Consider the following 21,699-nt stretch of genomic DNA (forward strand, 5'->3'; position numbering starts at 1 on the left):
ATCTGTTCCTGGAGTCACTTTTGTTTTCTATTTTCTGTGCTTTGTTTTTCACGCATTCCTAGTATTGTTGGATTTATTTCATTTTTCCCATTTCAGTGTTTCCAATAGTTTATAAGTTATATACTCTATTTTATGGAGATTTCCCTAAACACTTTCACTCACATACTTAACCTTACGGTACCAGTACTGTACTCATTTTGAATCTGCACCTCGACAAGAGCTTTGGCATGCTTTCCTCTGTCCCATAAACTACCTCTTTTTCATAATCTATAATTTTAGTCCCAAATTGTTACTAATCCTTAAGCAGCCAACACGTTCTTAGACTTAGCAAATTTTTATCATTCTTGACTCATCATTGTTTCTTATATTCCATTTCCTGGATTAGTTTTTCTTCTTGCCAGAGAACATCAATTAGTAGTATTCTCAAAAAGGAATTGTTTTTGATGCCATATGATCTGAGACCTCCCATGTCATCAGGAAGTGTTTTTAGTCTTACATTCAGCTGGGTATAGAACTCTGAGTGTGCAATTATTTTCCCTCAGGATTTGGAGATAATTACTACCTTTTTTTCTTGTTTCTAGTATTTGTTACATTCTCTTGCAAGTTGTCTCGTTTCTGTTTGTTAATATTTAGGCTCTAATAAAACATCAACCCCTGTCCAGTGGTAAATTCATCCTGCCTGGCCCTTGTGGCCTCTTTCAATCTGAGTTCCGGGACATTCTCAGCTTTGGGAAGTTCCCTCCTGCATCTTTGTCTCCTTTTGGACCAAAAAAATGAACTCTGTCCTCTGCAGCTACACCTTCGTCCCTCGTCCTTTCATGCTGCGAGTCCTCGGCTTAATCACCCAACGCATCTACTTGCTCTTCAGCTGCGTCCACTAACCCATCCAGCCCATTTATCAAGTTTCTTTGATGACCAGATTTAATTTTCCAAACACTCTAGTTGGTCTTTTTGAGGGCACAGTGTAAGGCTAAGGCTCTCTGCCTAAGGCTATTGAGTATTCCTGCTCCAAGTTCTTGTTTTCATCATACTAACCCCATTCCTTTGGTATCGTTCCCTTGTTCAGGTGTCCGACGACTGTTGGTACCTGAGGTTCACCCCAGCCACACAGCCCTCACACATGTGCAAGAGCAGAGTCACCCCTAAACATACCCAATGTGCTGGGCTGGGGGCTCCCCACCCCCCTGGGGCCCTGCCCATCCCTTCAGGCTGGCTCCCACACTCAACCCCCCAAACACAGATGCCTGTCTTTTCTGCTTGGCCCAGGTGTGTGGGAGTTGGGGGTGATGAGGAAGAGGGCTCAGCTCACCTGGTGGCTCCCACCGAGGTGCCCTAAATAGGTGTCCTGGGGAAGCTGGGCCCCTCGAGCCCCAGACCCCTCCAACAAGGCTCCCTCCTTCGCTCAGGCCACACTGCTGCCCACATTTAAGGTGTTCCCCCAGTCTCAGGTTCACCTCCTGGAGGGGAAAGTTGTCCTGCATGGCTGGGGCCTGGGACCATGGCAGGGGGTGGCGCTCCAGTGTGAGTCATCCACCCTTGGGGCTCCTCTCTCCCATCCCGGCCCAAGCAGCAGTTGTGGGTGGTAGGAAGGGCATGGCCTTTGGCATTTGGGCTCCACATTCTCACTTTCAGATTTCACAAAATTAAAATGAACTTATCTTACTCAACCTCGTGGTTAAGATGGACAACTTGGTTTGTGCCCAGCCCTCCCCCTGCTCCCAACTCTTTCCACTTGCTTAGCAGGTACTCCCACCCCCCAGGGTCCGAGTTCAGGCAGTCAGTGCTGAGGAGGTCTGAGGACAGAGCCAAGGCCCGGGAGCCCTTGTTTAAGTATGAGGTCAGGGGCTCCGATGCCACCAGGGTCCAGGACGTCTGGGTCATGGGGGCAGGGAAGAACCCTCAGCTCCAATCAGAGGAGTCATGCCCCCCACTTGGTCCCTGGGTGCCTCACCCTGGCAAGAATATGTCCACCTGTAAACGCATACGAAGGCTCCTGTCTGCACCTCTGGTTCGTACGGAGCCTGTAAAGGAGGGAAGCCAGGAGGTGAGGCTGCTACTGCAGAGGCCTCCAGAACAGGGAGGGACACTTCCCACCTGGACCTCAGTCTACCTCCTGGTCTGTCCCTGGGGTCCAAGCCCTCTGCTTTCAGGTGCCATCGACTCAGCAGCCGGGGTCCTCTCTGTGCATGGCCTAGGCCCTGCCCACAGTTTTCAGAACCAGGATGATGGGTCCAGGCAGGTCTGATCTGAGTGCCTGGCTCCCACCGGCCTGAGGTGAGAGCAGCCAGCGCTGGTTCTCTGGCGCCATCCGGTGTCCATATGTGTGAATTGCAGCTGCCGCACCGGAGGACACCACCTGCAAACTCTCCTTTGCGAAGGAGGGTCAGGTAGGGAGGCAGCCTCATCGGCAGCGACCCTTTGGCCCCACGTCTCTCACAATAAGAACCTTTATCACTTCCAGTCTCTTTAGGCCCCAACCTGTGGGTCCAAGCCAGCACTTCAGAATCAAATCAATGATTTTTTTTTTTTTAATTTCACCAAAATTGCCAACAAGGCCAAGGTGTTGGCTGGGGAGGTGATTGGTTCCCGTTTCTATGAACTTCTATCCTTAAGCATTTCTATCATTCGTCCCAGCGTGGCCCAGTCTTTTGAGGCAAGCAGTTGTGTGAACCTGCAGGCCTGCACCCTCCCCTCTGAGGCCCGGCCCCTGGGACAGGGCAGCTCTGGACAAAAGCCTACAAATGTAGCTGCTGGGGCCTCTCGTTCCCTCAGGCACAGTGCTGGGGAGACAGCAACCTGATTCCCCACAAGGTCAGGGGGTGGCTGTGTGCAGGAAACCCTCTAAATGGAAAATGGACATGAGACACAGGAGTGATACACCCCAGGAACTGGGGGGCACAGGGCATCTGGGGGTGAGGGGCATCTGGGGGTGAGGGGCATCTGGGGGTGCTGGGAGTCTGGGGGTGTGGGGCATCTGGGGGTGCAGGGCGTCTGGTGGGGCTCAGGCACAGGCCAAGGTGCCCGAGACCTGCACACATGCCTGATGCAGAAGCAGAGTGATGATGTCTCAGCCACTCGGAGGTCGTAAGCATGATGGGTGTCTGAGGCTTGTGGCTGAGACAGGATTCCTGCTGGCCAGGCAGGCTGGACACTGTCCTGAGCTCAGTGGACACCCAGGGTCCAAGCTTGTCCACGGTGGCCAGGGGGATGGGTGGCAGCTGCTGCTCCAGGAGCCCAGAAGTGGGCTTAGGAGTCCTTCCTTCTCTTCCTTCCCCGAGGTTGCCTGTGCCCCCAGTAATCACTGGCACCCCATCACCACATGCACACGCACACGCGCACACACAACTGCGTCCATTTCAATAGGTTGTGCTGCCACCAGGTGGCCAAGTCAGGACCAGTGCCCCGGGTTCCTGTCAGAGCCTTCCAAGTTCACTGTTCCGGATGCCAGGGAGCTGGCCACAAGGGCTCCAGCCACTGGGGCTCTGGTCACCACACCTTCCCCCACCTTGTGTCACTAAGCACATCCATTTCCTCCACCGAGCAGCAATACTGTGGAATAAATGTCCCTGTTTTCTGCAACTCTTTCTCATGGGGGCTGACCAACCCTGGAAGAGGCTCAGAGACATGTGGTTTGGCCCAGGTCCCAGCAAGTTGATGGCAAACCAGGCCCTACCCTCCTGGCTCCCACGTCCCGGCCCCTTCCACAGCCTCTCCTCTGCGGCCTCTGGGGGGCTGAGCTTGCCCCAGCCCTGCTCGCTGGGTGGCCTGGGCTCACCTGGAACCTCTCTGAGCCCTGGACTCCTGGGCTGGTTGTGGGCAAGACCAAAAGTATAAACACACTAAAACTCAGCCATGCAGGCTCATGTTCATTTTTCACTATCTGTCGTTGTTCGGTCACTCAGTCATGTCCGACTCCTCATGACCTCATGGACTGTAGCACACCAGGCTTCCCTGTCCCTCTCTACCTCCCAGAGTTTGCCCAAACTCATGTCCATTGAGTCAGTGATGCCATCCAACCATCTCATCCTCTGTTGACCTCTGGTATGCCTCTTACACTCCCCCAACCCCACGTAAAGTGTTGCAAGCCACGGGAAGCGTTATGAGGCCACAGGATGCGGAGACACTGGGGTGGGTCCCAACTGGGGAAACTGACCCAGAAAGTGGAGAAACACCCTGAGTCTTTCTGCCCAAACCTGGAGCTTCTGCTCCTCCCAGGGGCTCTACATCTTGAGCCCAGAATATCTACAACATTTTCAAGGGGTCAGTCTCCACTCTCCATGGAGCTGAGGCATTTTGAGATCACGTGATGGAGCCCCAGCACCCTCCTGGTCAGGACCCACCTGCCGCTTTCCTCTCCTTCCTCCTGGCCAACTTAGGCCCAGAGCCCGAGGGGCAAGCAGGGGGTTCCTGGAGGGCAGCTGTGGGGAAGACAGCAGGAGTGGATGAGAAAGCGCAGGCAGGGGTGGCTGCCTAGGGGGCTGCTTCCCACTCGGGGACATCATGGCCGCCAGCATGGCCGCCAGCATGGCCACCGCCACCAGGTCAGGGTCTGTCATCCCTGACTCCGTGCAGCCCACGGCGAGGCAAACTTGCCAAGCTGTGCCTCCCAGCGCCTCTCACCTCTTAGCTCCCAGCTGGACACCCAGGGACCAGACGCAGAGGACCTTGGGGTGGGGACTAAGAACAGCATTTATTGTTCACGCCTCCAGCTAACACCCAAGGCTTGTGAACCCCCAGGTTGGAGTGGGGGCCGAGCCCTCCAGCCAGTCAGAGGCCGGGCTGTGAGGTCCCCTGCACGGACCCAGCATGACCTGGAACTCTCACTGTGTTGCTGGATCCAGGCGGGTCCCTGGGGGAGACCCCACTGGGTGTCAGGCAGGCGGCAGGGGCTGAGGTTCAGAGGGGCCACTCGACCATCTGCTCCTGCATCGTCCTCAGACCAGGTAGCTGCCGGCAGGGAGGGGGCTTCCCTGAGGGAGGGGAGGACTGCCCCACCGAACAATGCCCCAGCTCCTCCCAGACCAGAGGCCTGAGGTCGGCCTGGGCACCTGGAGTCCTGTCCAGGCCCCTGGGCCCGCCCTGCACTGAGGTCCGTGGAGAGCCCGGCCAGGCACGTACAGGGCCAGGGCTCAGCCCAGCTCAGTGGGGCCGCTTGCTGTCCAGAATCGCCCTCCAGTCATCTGCCCACGAGTGCAGCCTGCGGCTGGGGGGCTGCAGCTGCGTGTGGCGGTTGTGACAGGCTGTGAACAGGACGTGCTCCCAGCTGGGATTCGGCTCGGCCCCTGGGGGAGAGAGCAGCACCTCAGGCCCGTGGCAGGAGCCCCAGGGGGGTCACAGCAGCCCACTGGATGAGGACCCCCTTGCAGCCCTGGATCCCATTGCAGGTGCTCATTGGAGGCTGACCCTAGAGATGTCTGCCTGACCTGCCCCCGTGCCTGGGCATCCTGCCCCCATGCCCAGGCCAGCTTTGTCACCAGCTGTTGACCGTGGGCCCCGCAAGTCCCTCAAGCTTCAAGTTCCTCGTGTGGATTCCACTTTCTGGATGCTGATGGGGGTAGAGATGAGGATGTTTCCCCAGCCAGTTCCAAAATTAATCAGGGAAGGAATGTTTCAGATTTTCCCACTGAGGTGTACAAGAGAATACGATTTAACCCCGAAACTGCTGACGACCACCAGCAGGGGAGCATCTGCCAGAGCATGCAGGCAGAACCAGGAGATAAAGAAGCCGAATCTGGTGGATGCTGTCTGAGATCCTAGATTCAGCCACACCTGAAGCCCTCCCAGGAAGAAGAAATGTAAAAAGGCAAAATGGTTGTCTGAGGAGACCTTACAAATAGCTGAGAAAAGAAGAGAAGCAAAAGGTAAAGGAGAAAAGGAAAGATATACCCATCTGAATGCAGAGTTTCAAAGAATAGCACAGAGAGATAAGAAAGACTTCCTAAGTGCCAAGAAATGCCAAGAAATAGAGGAAAACAATAGAATGGGAAAGACTAGAGATCTCTTCAAAAAAATGTGAGATACCAAGAGAATGTTTCATGCAAAGATGGGCTCGATAAAGCACAGAAGCAGAAGATACTAAGAAGAGGAGGCAAGAATACACAGAAGAACTATGCAAAAAAAGATCTTAATGACCCAGATAACCACGATGGTGTGATCACTCACCTAGAGCCAGACATCCTGGAGTGTGAAGTCAAGTGGGCCTTAGGAAGCATCACTACGAACAAAGCTGGTGGAGGTGATGAAATTCCAGCTGAGCCATTTCAAATCCTAAAAGATGATGCTATGAAAGTGCTTCACTCAATATGCCAGCAAATTTCGAAAACTTAGCAATGCCCACAGGACTGGAAAAAGTCAGTTTTCATTCCAATCCCAAAGAATGTTCAAACTACCATACAATTGCACTCATCTCACATGTTAGCAAAGCAATGCTCAAAATTCTCCAAGCCAGGTTTCAACAGTACATGAATTGTGAACTTCCAGATGTTCAAGCTGGATTTAGAAAAGGCAGAGGAACCAGAGACCAAATTGCCAACATCCCTTTGATCACAGAAAAAGCAAGAAAATTCCAGAAAAACATCTACTTCTGTTTCATTGACTACGCTAAAGCATTTGACTGTGTGGATCACAACAAACTGTGGTAAATTCTTAAAGAGATGAGAATACCAGATTGTCTTACCCGCCTCCTGAGAAATTTGTATGCAGGTCAAGAAGCAACAGTTAGAACGGGACATGGAACAACGGACTGGTTCCAAATTGAGAAAGGAGTATGTCAAGGCTGTATATTGTCATCCTGCTTATTTAACTTATATGCAGAGTACATCATGTGAAATGCAAGGCTGGATGAAGCACAGGCTGGAATCAAGATTGCTGGGAGAAATATCAATAACCTCAGATATGCAGATGACAGCACCCTTATGGCAGAAATCAAAGAGGAACTAAAGAGTCTTTTGATAAAAGTGAAAGAGGAGAGTGAAAAAGCTGGCTTAAAATTCAACATTCAGAAAACAAAGATCATGGCATCCGGTCCCATCACTTAATGGCAAATGGATGGGGAAACAATGGAAACAGTGACAGACTATTTTCTTGGGTTCCAAAATCACTGCAGATGGTGGCTGAGGCCATGAAATTAAAAGATGCTTGCTCCTTGAAGAAAAGCTATGACAAACCTAGATGCATATTAAAAAGCAGAGACATTATTTTACCAACAAAGGTCAGTCTAGTCAAAGCTATGGTTTTTCCAGGAATCACGTATGGACGTGAGAGTTGAACCATAAAGAAAGTTGAGCACCAGAGAATTGATTCTTTTGAACTGTGGTGTTGGAGAAGACTCTTGAGAGTCCCTTGGACTACAAGGAGATTCAACCAGTCAATCCCAAAAGAAATCCGTCCCGAATGTTTATTGGAAGGACTGATGCTGAAGCTGAAACTCTAATACGTTGGTCACCTGATGTGAAGAACTGACTCATTGGAAAAGACCCTGATGCTGGGAAAGATTGAGGGCAGGAGGAAACGGGGACAATAGAGGAAGTGGTTGGATGGCATCACCGACTTGATGGACATGAGTTTGAGCAAGCTCTGGGAGTTGGTGATGGACAGGGAAGCCTGGCGTGCTGCAGTCCATGGGGTTGCAAAGAGTTGGGCACTACTGAGCTACTGGATTCAACTGAACTGAACTGAAGCCCTCCCACGTTAGCTTTTCAGTTTGGTGAACCAATCATTCCCCCTTGCCTTAATAAGCAAACTCAAGGTTTGTTTATTTTGGGGGGAGGGGGACACCCATAAGCAAAAGGGAAAAATACAGCTCCAAACCACCTTCAACTACAGAAATTAGGTTTTGCTTTCCTGGTTTACATATTAGATTCAGTCCAAATTACTTTTGAGGAAAAAAGAAAGGATTCTGTTGCTAAAAAGAAATGTTTGGCAGCCAGAGTCTGGCCCTCATTTAACAGGAAGGCAAGGCTTCAAGGTGTATGGTGACGTGATCAAGGCTGCCCCAGTGCATTACCCCGGGGCTGGACCACTCTCCCTGACTCCCTGGGGGTGCGTGTGGGGAAGAAGCTTGTCTCCCTGAAAGGGAGGAGGCTCAGCTCAAGGTTCAAGGCTGGACAGGATGCCTCACACAGATCTGGTGACTATGGGGCTGGGGGATGGGCACTCGGGTTGGGGCCCCCATGCCTGCCCCTCCCCTACTTCAGGCCACTTGCCTGTGATGTCCACCCGGTCGTCTATGAGGAGGTCAGCGGAGACCACGGTCTTGTCTCTGGTCAGCACAATCTGCTCCAGGAAGTCAGGGCCAAAGTGCTTCTCCACCCAGGCATACTGGAACGAGAGCGGGCCAAGAAGGGGGGGGGGGGCGGCGCTATGAGGCCAGGGCACCACCAGGGAGACTACCCACGTGCAGGGGACCACAGAGCCGTCCCAGTCCACAGCTACGAAGCGGCAGTACCGCGGCTCTGACCAAACACCCCAACCCAGCTCAGGTCCCCCATGCACCCTGCAAGGCTCCAGCTCAAGGAAAAGGGATGCAACCCTTAGGTGCGTCGTCCCTTCCAGAAGCCCTGACCAGCCTGCCTTCCAGCCCTACCTGAGCTTTGGTCTGGAGGCCACATGAGAACTGGACCCACAGCGGGAGTGGGTGTGCGGTGCCAGAGCCAGGGGTACAGGCGTGTCTGGGGGCTCCGCCAACACCCTGCTCCAAGTGACCTTCCCCAGCAGATGGGGAATCTGCACAAATGGCCCACTTCTCTTAAAGCCCCTCCATGGTCACAAAGTAACATGAACATCCCAGAATAACTGGGTGCTGTTAGGTTCACTAAATGGGTTCACAAGGCTGTCTCCTTGCCAAGCTGGGTGAGTACAAGCTGACATCTGGGCCATCCAGGACTTGGACACTCCAGGCCTGGCTTTGCTTAAAAACCCTTCAGAGGCCTTGGGGTGCCTGTTGCTTGAAGCCCAAACCAATGGTTCTGTAAAGGCCCTGCCTTTCAGCCTCTCCCTCCCCTTCCTGCTTCTGCCCCTGCGCCTCCCCCAGGTCTCTTGGCCTTTGCTCAGCTGTCCCACCACTCACAACTGGTCCTCCCAGTTCCTCCCTTCCCCAGAGAGCCAGCCTGGGCTTCTGGACTTCCTCCCTGCTGGAGCACAGAGCCGGGGACACCTGTCTCTTTTCCTGCCGCGCTGTCCTCAGCTCCCAAGAGCAGAGAGAGGCATTTTTCAGCCCCAGATGCCCAGTGTTGTAGCAGGGGCCTGGTAACTGTTTCCTGAGTGACAAATGTATTTACTTTTTTATCGCTAAAGTAATGGCTAATCAAAGAGATTTTGAAAAATCAAGAAAAGTCAGAGAAATATCTATAGTTGACAGAATTTCCTTCCTTCTTTTTTTTAACGTTTGGGAGGAGGCCCCGGCCCAGACCCCCAGGCGGGCTGGATGGGAGGGTCCCAACCCTTCCCCAGGACGCAGGCAAGGTGAGCAGAGGCCCCGCAGCAGGTGTCTCACCTTCTCGAAGGGACAGTACTTGTACATCTTGATGGGGCTCGTGCAAATGAAGACGTCAGTGCTGGGGAGAGAGCGGGCTGGTGAGGCTGTGTGCCCACAGCCCCCCTGCCTGGGCCTGCACCTGCCCCCACCCCATCGCCACTGCCCCGGCCACCACGTGGGACACCAGCCCGGGGCCTGCAAACCACACGGCAGCCCCCGTTGCAGCCAGCCACACAGAGGTTTGGAACCACCACCCAGACGTGACAGGAACTACTGGGGAAGGTGAGCAGCATCCAGCCAGGGAGGCTTTACAGGACAGAGCCAGTTATCAGGGACATCAGGGCCCTGCTCGGCGTGGAGCCAAGAAACCTGCAAGCCAGAGTCTGGGTCAAGGGCTGGTCTTCCTGGGCCCTCAGGGACCCCTGAGGTCTGTGCTGCACCAGCGCCTCCCACAACCCCAGACCCAGCACCCACCAACAGTGCCAACGGGTTCCCTGCCCCTCGGGTCGCACCCGTGGGACACTGGGTCCCAGCTCTCTGCAAAGCGGTCCCAAGAGACCTCAGTCAGACTGCGGCCCTGGGTCTCTCCTGCTGTGTCTCCGTGGAGTTGCCTGTTCCGGACATTTCATGTTTAACGGAACCCCACAGCACGTGGTCCTGTCCTTTGGGGTCGTGTTTTCAAGGGCACTGGCACTTCAGGCCTCTTTCTTGCCCAGTGACATCGCGGTGAGGCACACGCTGCCAGGATGGAGGGCGCAGCTGCTTCCCCCAGGCATCGAGCTGCTGGGGACACCCATGCTCAGGGCCTGGTGGATCTGCACCTCCATTTCTCTTGGTTCGACTGCTGGGTTACAGCCGGCTCCACGCCCCGGGGACATGGCTGCTGAGGCAGCAGCTGCATCTGTTTCGATCCCACCATCAGCAACAAGGACTCCAAGCTCCCTCCATCCTTGGCTACACTTGTTTTTCTTGTCATAGTCGTTCTGTGGGCTTCCCGCTGTGGTTGTGACTCATTTCCCTAAGGATGAATAACGCTGAGGCAAACTTCACATGCTTAGTTGCCATCTGGAGCTCTTCTTTGGAGAAATGCCAAATTCAGCACCCGAGCCCATGGTTTTAAAACCTAAGTGAGATGACACCCTTCTCTCTTCAACCACATGCACTATATCCTTCCTGCTCCACACTCGCTGAAACCTTGGTCTCCTTTGTTACCAAGTCAGCAAAACCCTTCCCCTCCGGGGCCTGTACCCCTGCCCACTCTGCACTTCACTATTCACTTCGACCCTGCAGGTCTGGGGTCAGATGTCGCCTTCTTGGAGAAGCATCTGCACCTGAACGAGCCCCTCCCGGGCAACCTCCAACACAAGCATTAGACACAAGGCTCTCCACTTGGTTATGACTCGACCCCTCTCTCCATGCAAACTTTGGGGACAGACTGATCATCAGAATTGTCTACCCAGCTAAGATCCAGAGTGGAAGTAAAGGGCCAACGCATGTCGCAAGCTGGAATGTCTGCAAAATAGAGCAGCTGAGAAAAAGCTCCAGAACCCACATTCCTCCTCTTCCGCCCCCACATCTGCAAACTAACAAGTTCTGGGAACCCACCCCACCACGAAAAGAAACCTCTAATGGACGTTCCCCATGCTGCTTTGGCCAAAGGACACTCTTCTTGCTGCTCACCTACTAAATCCTGCCGAGTAGTAACAGTGGCAGCTAACGCTTACACTGTGCATTTTACAGGTGAAGAGACCAAGTCACAAAGAGTTTAGAAACGTGCTAAGGGTCTGATTCTGGAGAAGTGGGCTCACTCTGGTTCACACTGAGCCTTAACCATCATGCAACCCAGCTCTCCAGACTACAGCTGGTGAGTGTGGTCCAGACAAGAACAGAGCTTTTAAAAGCTTTATATGGGATTCCCCTGGGGGTCCAGTGCTTAAGAATCTGCCGTGCAATGCAGGGGACACATGTTTGGTCCCTGGTTGGGGAATGAAGATCCCACATGCTGCAGAGCAACTAAGTCTGCACACCACAACTAGAGAGTCCATGTACTGCGACCAGAGATCCCGCACGATACAACCAAGACCCAAAACAGCTGGGGGGAAAAAAGGCTTTGGTGCAAAAGCTTTCTACACGTTCTCTGCCTCTCTGGGCTTTTGCTACAGGTGGAAGAAGTTGTATCACACTGCTCCAGTGTAAATCAAGTTCAAATCATAGACTAGAATAGAATATACTGCTCAGAGGGCCTGATGTCTATTTATCACATTAGAACCTTGAAAGCTGATGAAGTTCAAAGGCAGTTACATGGTATGTGCATATGTGCTGAGTCGCTTCAGTAGTGTCCGATTCTGTGCGACCCTATGGCCTGTAGCCTGCCAGGTTCCTCTGTCCCCGGGATTCTCCACGGAATAATACTGGAGTGGGATGCTGTGCCCTCCTCCAGGGAATCTTCTCAACCCAGGGGTTGAACCCACATCTCTTATGCCTCCTGAACTGGCAGGTGTGTTCTTTACCAACAACACCACCTGGGAAGGCCAGTTACATGGCACTGCTGCTGCTGCTGCTGCTGCTGCTAAGTCGCTTCAGTCGTGTCCGACTCTGTGCGACCCATAGACAGCCCGCCAGGCTCCCCCGTCCCTGGGATTCTCCAGGCAAGGACACTGGAGTGGGTTGCCATTTCCTTCTCCAATGCATGAAAGTGAAAAGTGAAAGTGGAGTCACTCAGTTGTGTCTGACTCTTCACGACCCCATGGACTTCAGCCTACCAGGCTCCTCCGTCCATGGGATTTTCCAGGCAAGAGTACTGGAGTGGGGTCATTGCCTTCTCTGGTTACATGGCACAACCAAGGCCAAATCACACCAAATATTTGATTTGTCATTGTGACTACTAAATTCAAGCAAAACTGTGACCAATAAAAGTTATGCAAGCCTAGAAAGAAATCCTAACATTTATGGGCAATTGACTTTTGACAAGGAAGCCAAGACCATTCCATGGAGGAAAGAAGGGTCTTTTCAACAAATGGCTCTGGGACAACTGGATTTCCCACACAAAAAAGAAGGAAGTAGGACCTCACACCACATGAAAAAAATTAACTCAAAATGAATCAAACAAACTGAACAAAAGAGCTAAACCTATACCACTCTTAGAAGAAAACACAGGAGCAAATCTTTGTGACCTTGGGTTAGGCCAAGGATCCTTAGAGATGGCACCAAAAACACAAACAGCAAAAGAATATAACAGATAAATTTAACTACATCAAAATAAAAACTTTGGGTTCTAAAGGACACCAGCAAGAAAAGTAAAACAATCATAGAATAAGAAACTGTATTTGCAAGTCATATATCTCACAGGGGACTTGTTACCCAGAATAAATAAAGAGCTCTTAAGAGTTAACAATAACAAAAACGACAAATAACCCAATTGAAAAAAAGTTAGCAAAGGATCTGAATAAACATTTATCCCAAAAGGACAGACAGCTGATATGCACACCAAAAGAAGCTGCATAGCATTTGTCTTCAGAGAAATGCAGATTAAAACCACAATGAGACACCACATCACACCCACTAGGACGGCTGGAATAAAAAAGACCACAGCTAAATAAAATAAATATGTTTTTTTAAAGAGACTTCCCCAGTGGTCCAGCGGGTAAGACTCCACCCTCCCAATGCAGGGGGCCTAAGGTTCGATCCCTGGTCAGGGAACTAGATCCCCGCATGCTGCAACTAAGACCTGGTGCAGCCAAATAAATAACAAATAAAATAAATATTAAAAAAAATAATAAAAGACTACAGCCAGGGTTGGGAGGAGGAGCTGGATCCCTTTGATATTACTACTGGGAACGTAAAACGTGCAGCTGAAAACAGTCTGGATTCAGCCCATGACCTGGCAGTTCCACTCCTGGGTACACACCTAGGAGAAACAAAAACAAGCGACCACAGAGACCTGTAGATGAGGGTTCACAGCAGGGTTAGTCTCCGTGTTTAAAAAGAAGGAACACCCCAAGGTCTACCAGTTAATGAGCAGTTGGACAGAACACGGTGGGCCACAGGACTGACAGTCACTTGGCAGTAAAATGAGATGAAACCCTGATTCACCCTGGGACACAGATAAACCTGGAAACATGCTGAGTGAAAGAAGCGGCCACAGAAGGCCAGATACCATAAGAAATGTATATGAAACGTCCAGAAGAGGCAAATCCACGACAGGAGGCCTACTGTGGTTGCCATGGGCGGTGGGGGGAGGCAGGAACAGGCAGCGACTGTGGATGGTCCAGGGTTTCTCTGCGGGAGATGGGGAGCGGATAGGCTGTGAAACTGATGATGGTGATGGGTGAACACCTCTGTGACTCCGCTAAAAACCACCTGGGTGTGGGCTGCATGAATTACATCTCAGTAAGACGACTGTTTTTTAAGCTCTCAGAGGAGGAGCACTGTGTTACTGGATTGTGGTGGGCACTGGTTCCGGGTGCAGGGGGGGCTTTGGCTCACAGGGTCAGACGGATGGCTCCCCCTCCTCCTGCTGCCACCTCCTCCCCATCTCTCCCAGGTCCCCATCGCACCCCTTCACACACGTGGCCCTGTGTTATCACAGTCTTCCTGAGTGATGCTCTGTTCACCGCCTGCTCCCCGGCTGGACTGTAAGCTCCAGGGTTGCAGGGAACGAGTCTAACAGTTGGTTCTCAGGGATGTGCTGAACAAATGAACCCAGGACACCCAGCAAAGCGTGTCAAACTAGATTCCACATTCTCCCAAGTTACTAGATGGAAGCATCTTAGCCTGCAGAGAGGCCCTGGAGGATTTACCAAGCCGGCCCATGCAGGGTGCAGGGCAAGCAGGAGGAAGACAGGCAAAGGGCACACAGGAAGGGGCGTGGACCCTGGGCCAGGACAGACTTACCTCTCCAGGTTGGCCATCTGTTTCACAGCTTCTACAGCTCCCGGGAGAGGTTCGAGGTCAAAGAAGAAGTTCTCAGACTCCCAGATGCTAATGGCCTTCTCCTGAGAAGAGGGGGAAAAAAAGCAGGTGACGCCCAGGGTCCTCAGCACCCTGAGCCCCACACCTGAGGATAGTCTTCCTGAAGGCAGGTTGGTGGAGTGGGCGTGTACTCCAGCCCCTCTCCAGGAGGGGCCCAGCTTCCGCAAGGATCTGGCAGGGGCCAGCTACAGGGTTCAGAAGCTGGCTTTGCTGGAGGCCCCTGGGGTATCAGAGGGCAGAAAGGCTGGCCTTCAGGAACCACGCCCTTGCCTGATTCTAAGGGCCAGAGCACCCTTCAGGCTGCAAGGGCGGGCCAGGTCCTGCCTCGATGCTGAAGCCCTAACTCATGTTCAGTAGCTGGAGGAGCTCAGGCCCTTCCGAGCCCTATGGAATAGGGGCATGGGCAGAAGGTGGGCATGGCTGCTCAACACCACCAAAGCAGCTCCTTATCTGTGCTATGTGTTGGGATGCCAATAAACACTGTGTTTAAAAAAAAAAAAAAGTATTCTGCTGTTTTAAAGTTTAAAAGTCCCAAATGCAGACCCTCATTTCACATGTGAGAAAACCAAAGCTCAGAATGGGGACAAGACCGACTTAATGTCACACAGCAAAATGGTGGCTTCCAACCCACCTGGCGAGGAGTGCCCACCTTATGCTGCTGGCCACATTCAAGTCTGCAGTATGCCACTTCCTTCCAGGGCCAGGCCAAGGACAAAGTGACAAACCCCAGCCTCTGAGAAGCAAGAAACAGATCCCCTTCAGGTCAGAAGCCCCCCGTCCCAGAACAACTGCTTCCCCCACAGTGAGCACACGGAGGTCACACAGGTTGGAGGTTAACTCAATGGATTTAAGCAAACCAGTGCTTATTGCTAACATACACTATGTCTGAGTCTCACATCTCTCAAGGGGCAAGAACTGCCATCCCCAGGATCCAAATGAGGCAGCTGGGCTTCACAGGCTGTTTTCAAAGCCACTTGAAAATATTTTTCAAGTTCAGAACTTGAACTTGGGTCTCCTGACTCAAACGGACGCGGTGCGAGTGTGACTGGTGGAAAGCAGGCTCGAGAAGGAGTCAGAAGTGCTGGCCCTAGCGGTGTGACCTGGGGCTAACCACTTCACTTCTGACCAATGCCCAGCTTCCCTCCCTACCCTCAACCTGCCCTGAAACCCTGGTCAAGGCATTTCCTCTCTCTGGGATCAGTTCAACTGTCCAACAGTGTAAAATTCTAAGTCAGTTACAATGAGCTATGCCTTCCTCTGTCCTGCTCACCCCTAGGCATGTGAAGATCAAAGGAAATACAGACAGACCCATGTTTTGTAAACCATGGATGCCTCCGTGTGTAAGCTGGGTGCCTGACTGGGTGCTTTGCAGGCAGATGCTGGACCAATTGTGCCAGGGGAGACCCAGGGAGGTCCTGCTGTGAGTGGTGCTAGAGATAAGGTCACATGTGCCTCTATTAAAGCCCCGTTGCCTGCAAGGTTCCCAGGAGCAAACTCTCGGAATAGCCCTCCTTGGTGCCCCTGGAGCTCTGCTCCCAGGCCTTGGAAACCAGCAAATCATCCCCTCAGAGCCAGAGTCTACATATGGGCACAAGGGACTGGAAGAGCCACTGGCCTGAGAGCTGGGGGTGGGCTTGCCTTCTGCATGGTAATGCGGTCCTGGGAGGAAAGAGGTACTGAGACTGCACTGCTGAGCGCCCTCTGTGAATGAACACACACAGGGTGGAGGAGGACGTCAGAGCCTGCAAAGTTACTAGGGCGTTTTTAACTGGGTATCAGGACTGGGAGGAGTCAGCACCCCAGGCTTGGGGGAAGGTCACCTTCTGAAGCGCTTGGTGTTCCTGAAGAGAAGGAGCACTTGATTTCCTTTGGAACTCTGGCCCCTCCACAAACCAGAATTCTGTCAAGATGCCGTTCGTGAGTCACAGAGCTGGCACTTGGGGGAGGACAGAGGACAGGACCGGATGACCTTGGCACGCAGACGGACTGTTGGATCCTGGCTGCCCCTTTCACAAGGGAAAATATCAAGCCTGCCTCGGAGAGGAGGGGATGCAGGCTAGCTGGGTTACAGAACAGGCTCTCAAATCCTATCAGCTCACCGGGCAGCCACCTCAGAAGGCCCGGTGAGGGACAGCAGAAAACACTGGGCCTCTAGGTTGGTCCAGGGCAAAATCTGGCTCCTTTCACCAAGCAGTTTAAATGTACAAGCCAAACCATCTGTCTGGGAGCGAGCCTGCTATCTCCTCTCCATACACCATGGACTCAAGAGAGTAGAGCACTGCGGGAGGGGGCCTGTCAGAGCCCAGGTGCTCAGAGGGGCCGGCAGGGCCAGTGGATAAGCCAAGGAGTAGATCCAAACCCACCGTGCACTGACTCCCTGTGTGCTGTGATGTCCAGAAAGGCTCACAATATCTCTGGGCCTAATTCTACTGGGAGCCACGCTTTGCTGTAAAAAGGCGAAAAGAATGGATGCTAAAGATGCTCATCAAATCTACGAGGAGGACACAGGAATGTGACTTGAGGTCAAGTACATCCAAAATTAAAGTCAGTTGAAGATGGAGAGTTGGATATACTACGCTTTATGTACTCCTGAATTTTGAGAAGCCCTCGATGACAGCCAACAGCGTGGCCCCCCAGGACTCGGTGCTACGGGAGTCGAGCCCCAGGGCCACGCGCGCCCGGGGTGGGGATGCTCACGCTCAGCCCGGGCTGCAGACGGCCGTACTGCTCCGACACCCAGAAGCCGCGCCGGTCCTCCAGCGCGATGAAAGGCTGGTCGGGGAAGCGCGCGCGGAACTTCCTGAGGAAGCCGCCCTCGAAGTCGGCCAGCACGCCGTCCATGTCCACCAGCACTCGCAGGGCGCGGCCAGCAGGCCCACCCGACGCCCAGCGCCGCCCTGCCGGCCCCGCCGCGCCGCGGGGCCTCCGCGAGCACCAGCAGCGCAGCCGGATCATGGCCCCACGCGGGCGCTCGCCGCGGGCACCGGGGCCATGACCGCGGGAGAAGACACTGCGGCCAGGGGGCCGGGCGCGGGGCGCGCCGGGTGCGGGGAGCGCACGGAGCGCGCGCGGCGCCGGGGGCGCGCGGGGTACGGGCGGGGGGCGCGGGGCGCGGGGGGAAAGAGCGCGCAGGCTCCGGCCCCAGAGCGAGGCTGCGGTTTCGCCGCCCTTAAAGGGACCCGCGCCGACCGAGGCGGGCCCGAGGGGCGTGGCCTGGAGGATAGTTCGGGGCGCTGGGCTGTCTCCGGGGCGTCCGCAGTCCCCGGATCTCCACTGGCACCTTCTCTTGGAACTCTGGGCCTGGGCTCCCTCCTCCAACTGCCACAGCGAGGATGGAGCAGGCCTGTGTCGAAGAGACGTTTACTGAGCCCCTAGAGCATCTCTCAGTGGAGCATATGGACGAGGTCCTGCCATCTTGGAACTTACATCTTAGAAGGGAAGATGGACAGGCAGCAAATAAGCCAATAATACAGGCAGAAGAATTTAAGGGAGGGAACCAGAACAGGGTGATGCGCCCCCTGCTTTACAGTGACTAGCTGGGGAGAGCTGCCAGAAAAGACACTCGCCTTGCAGATATCACAAAGCCTTAATAAAACTGGAGACTTTCAAATGAATCCATAAATAAATATTGTTATGTATCCTGTTATAAGTGGGTTTTGGGAGGAGGGATTTAAAATCTTTTATTGTCACTCTGGTTGAAAAAGAAACAGTTACTATTGTTCTGCTGCTGCTGCTAAGTTGCTTCAGTCGTGTCTGACTCTGTGCAACCCCATAGACGGCAGCCCACCAGGCTCCACCGTCCCTGGGATTCTCCAGGCAAGAACACTGGAGTGGGTTGCCATTTCCTTCTCCAATGCATGAAAGTGAAAAGTGAAAGTGAAGTCGCTCAGTCGTGTCCGACTCTTCCCGACCCCATGGACTGCAGCCCACCAGGCTCCTCCGTCCATGGGATTCTCCAGGCAAAAGTACTGGAGTGGGGTGCCATCGCCTTCTCCTTACTATTGTTATAGACAAACAATATTCAACAGACACACCAGGATCCTTCTCATTAACATTCTAGCCACACTAGCATTTTCTCTATTCCAGAAACACCAAATTTTATCTGGGTCTTAAGACTTTGGCATACATTTATTCCTCTCTCTGAAACCCTCTGCCCAAGATCTCTTTTTTATTTATTGTATTTGTGTGACTGCCTTGGGTCTTAGTTGTGGCACCTCGGAGTCTTAATTGCATCTTGTGGGATCTTCTGTTGTGGCATACCAGCTCCAGAGCTTCCAGGCTTAGTAGTTGGCCATGCTCAGTTTTAGTTGCTCCGGGTCATGTGGGACCTTAGTTCCCCAACCAGGGATCAAACCAGTGCCCCCTGCATTGCAAGGCAAATTCTTACCTGCTAGACCACCAGGGAAGTCCCCCAGCTCTTTCTCACCCTTCTGAACTTGGAAGCATTTCCTGACCTTCCTCCACTGCATCACTGTGTTTTATTTTCTTCATAACACGTGCTAACTCTCTGAAAGTATTTCATTTGCTTGCTTAGTGTCTTACTCTTCAACCAGAACTTCATGTCAGCAAGAACTTTCTGTTTAGATCACAGATATATGCAGCCCCATCCCTGCATCTGGCACAGGGTTGGACACATATTAGAGACAAAGGAAGTGTGTTTTCAAAGAATGCAAAATAGAGCTTCCCTGGTGGTACAGTGGATGGGACTCTGCCTGCCAGTGCAGGTGACACAGGTCCCATCCCTGGTCCAGGAAGATCTCGCAGGCCACTGAACAGTTAAGCCCACGCACTGCAACTACTGCATCTGTGCTCTAGAGCCCATGCTCCGCAACAAGAGAAGCCCCTGCAATGAGAGGCTGAGCACCAAGACAAAGAGTAGCCCCACCTCGCTGCAACTGGAGAAAGCCCTCCTGCAGCAACAAAGACCCAGCACAACCAAAAGTAAATAATAATTTTTTTTTTAATGAGAAAACAGATGATTGAATGTGGCATCTCCACTCACTCCTGTGGCTGTTTGTTGCAAGGTGTGTCTTATGTAATTGCCGGGTTTTCTACATGACTAGCTTTTAAAGAAAAGGGAAAATATATTCAAGGTTATCCCTGTAACCATGTCTCTTTCAGTCATTTTCACTCTTGAGAGGAAGAAAGAAGCGGGGGATGTCTCTTAGCGGTACTGAAATGAGTGTGATTTTATTTTTGGCTCCTCTTTGCTGCATCCAGGCCTTCTGACTTCAGTGTGCATCAAGGTTACCTGTAGGACTTGTTAAACTCAGATGGCAGGGCACCACCCTCAGAGTTTCTGATGTAGTAAATCTAAAGAAAGAAAGTGAAAGAAAGTGAAGTCGCTCAGTCGTGTCCGACTCTTTGCGACCTGTGGACTATAACCTACCAGGCTCCTCCATCCATGGGATTCTCCAGGCAAGAATACTGGAGTGGGTTGCCATTTCCTTCTCCAGGGGATCTTCCCGACCCAGTGATTGAACCCGGGTCTCCCGCCTTGCAGGCAGACGCTTTAACCTCTGAGCCACCAGGGAAGCCCATAGTAAATCTAAAGTGGAATCCAAAAAGTTCCCAGGTGGGACTTAGCTGGTAGTCCAGTGGTTAAGAATCATTGTGCAATGCAGAGGACAAGAGATGAAACCCTAGTCAGGGAACTAAGATCCCATGTGCCACAGAGCAACTAAGCCCAAGCACCAAAACTACTGAGTCCAGGGCTCCAGAGCCTATGTGCCACAACCAGAGAGTCTGTGCATGCATGCCTGCTCAGTCGCTTTAGTTGTGTCTGGGCCTGTGTGACCCTATGGACTGTAGTCCACCAGGCTCCTCTGTCCATGGGATTCTCCAGGCAAGAATATTGGAGTGGGTTGCTGTGCTCTCCTCCAGCAGATCTTCCCGACCTAGGGGTTGAACCTGCATCTTTTAGGTCTCCTGCACTGGCAGGCAGGTTCTTTACCACTAGCACCACCTGGGAAGCCCCAGAGAGTCTGTGGGCCACAAGGAAAGATCCCACATGACTCAAGGAAGACCCAACACAGCCAAAAAAAAAAAAAAAAAGTTCCCAGGTGCTGCTGCTGCTCTTGGCTGGGGATCACACTTTGAGAACAGATCCCAATAAATAGGCAAAAAAAAAAAAAAAAATTGAAGTATGACTAGTCCCGTTCAGTTCAGTCGCTCAGTCATGTGCAACTCTTTGTGACCCCATGGACTGCAGCACACAGTAGCTGTGGCTATTTTGAATTCTTGTAGTGCTTAATTTCTCTCAAAACTTTTGGCTTTTATTAAAATCCATGTATATCCATGGAAATGTATCCTGTAATCCAAAATATCTGTCCTTTGTTTGAGGACCAAATGTGGCCATACAGCACACAGGGACATCTCCATCCTACAGTATAAGTGTTAAAGTCATTCATCCATACATGTCATCATCTATACATTCATAGATACAAATACATCCATTTATTTTTATCGCTATACCAACGTACAATTATTACTATTATATTTCATGTCAGCTAACTACTGCAATAGCTTCTTAAATGACTCTCTGAGGTTATCTATGTGAAGCCAGTCTTTTTCAAGTGCAAGTGTCTGATCATGCCACTCGCTTGCATGAAACCCTCCACTGCTCCCCAATCTTCTCAGTGAAAAATCCAGTAGCTTAAACACGGCTTACTTGACATGGCCCCTGTTTACCTTGCAGCCCCATCTCACATCACCCCTCTCCAGCCATAAGTGTTTTACGTAGTCTATCGTGAGGATTTTACAGATGTGGAAACAAGGCAGCGGACAGCCAAGGAATTTGCCGAGAGTCGTGGAGCTACTAAAGTGCGAGAAAAGGGATTTGAAGGCTGGTTGCCTTCCTGGCTGGACAACGACTACCTGGCTGGAAAAGCCTCAGGGAAGAGGTTGCGATTAAGACAGGCGGGTTCCCTGAGCGGGGAAGATCCCCTGGAGAAGGAAATGGCTACCCACTCCAATATTCTTGCCTGGGAAATCCCATGGACAGAGGAACCTGGCGGTCTACACAGTCCATAGGGTCGCAAAGAGTTGGACACGACAGAGCGACTGAACAACAACTAGGCGTTCAGTTCCGTCCTTTGCCCACCAACCCTGTTAAATCCAGGGGGCGACTTCACGTGCGCACAGAATAAAGACGGAAGGGAAAAAAACCTGCTTTCCGGCGCGGGCATCCGTAGAACCGGTTCCATGGAAACAGTGGCCGGGTCCAGGTAGGTAGATCTCGCGGCGCTTGAGTG

General features: G+C 52.4%; 1 protein-coding gene across 4 annotated transcripts; it reads right to left on the reverse strand.

Moving 5' to 3' along the window:
* Window positions 1-4,671: 4,671 nt before the first annotated feature.
* On the reverse strand, window positions 4,672-21,696 carry NT5M (5',3'-nucleotidase, mitochondrial). 4 transcript variants are annotated; one of them, XM_061391283.1, is made up of 5 exons: window positions 17,144-17,528; window positions 14,369-14,469; window positions 9,494-9,554; window positions 8,205-8,319; window positions 4,672-5,282 (listed from the first exon to the last, which is right to left on the reverse strand). In XM_061391283.1, exons 1-5 carry the CDS (start codon window positions 17,399-17,401, stop codon window positions 5,140-5,142), a joined length of 678 nt encoding a protein of 225 aa, XP_061247267.1. In that variant the 5' UTR covers window positions 17,402-17,528; the 3' UTR covers window positions 4,672-5,139. The 4 variants fall into 4 exon arrangements, 3 of the variants coding, with proteins under 3 accessions (XP_061247267.1, XP_061247270.1, XP_061247268.1); XR_009731334.1 differs by lacking the exons at window positions 4,672-5,282; window positions 8,205-8,319; window positions 9,494-9,554 and adding exons at window positions 12,784-13,382; window positions 13,632-13,753; window positions 21,614-21,696 and having other exon boundaries at window positions 17,144-17,789; XM_061391286.1 differs by lacking the exons at window positions 4,672-5,282; window positions 8,205-8,319 and adding an exon at window positions 21,614-21,696 and having other exon boundaries at window positions 9,522-10,493; window positions 17,144-17,789.
* Window positions 21,697-21,699: the final 3 nt, after the last annotated feature.

Source organism: Bos javanicus, chromosome 19 (genome assembly GCF_032452875.1).
Source record: "Bos javanicus breed banteng chromosome 19, ARS-OSU_banteng_1.0, whole genome shotgun sequence".
NCBI classification, from domain to species: Eukaryota; Metazoa; Chordata; class Mammalia; order Artiodactyla; family Bovidae; genus Bos; species Bos javanicus.

What these genes read in the sequence shown, in the direction of transcription:
- NT5M (XM_061391284.1), bottom strand. Translation starts at nt 21,651, where the DNA reads ATGGAACCGGTTCTACGGATGCCCGCGCCGGAAAGCAG. An exon ending in ATGCCCGCGCCGGAAAGCAG is followed by an intron (nt 17,790 to 21,613) that starts GTTTTTTTCCCT and finishes TCTTCGACACAG; the next exon opens with GCCTGCTCCATCCTCGCTGT. An exon ending in GTCTGCAGCCCGGGCTGAGC is followed by an intron (nt 14,470 to 17,143) that starts GTGAGCATCCCC and finishes CCCTCTTCTCAG; the next exon opens with GAGAAGGCCATTAGCATCTG.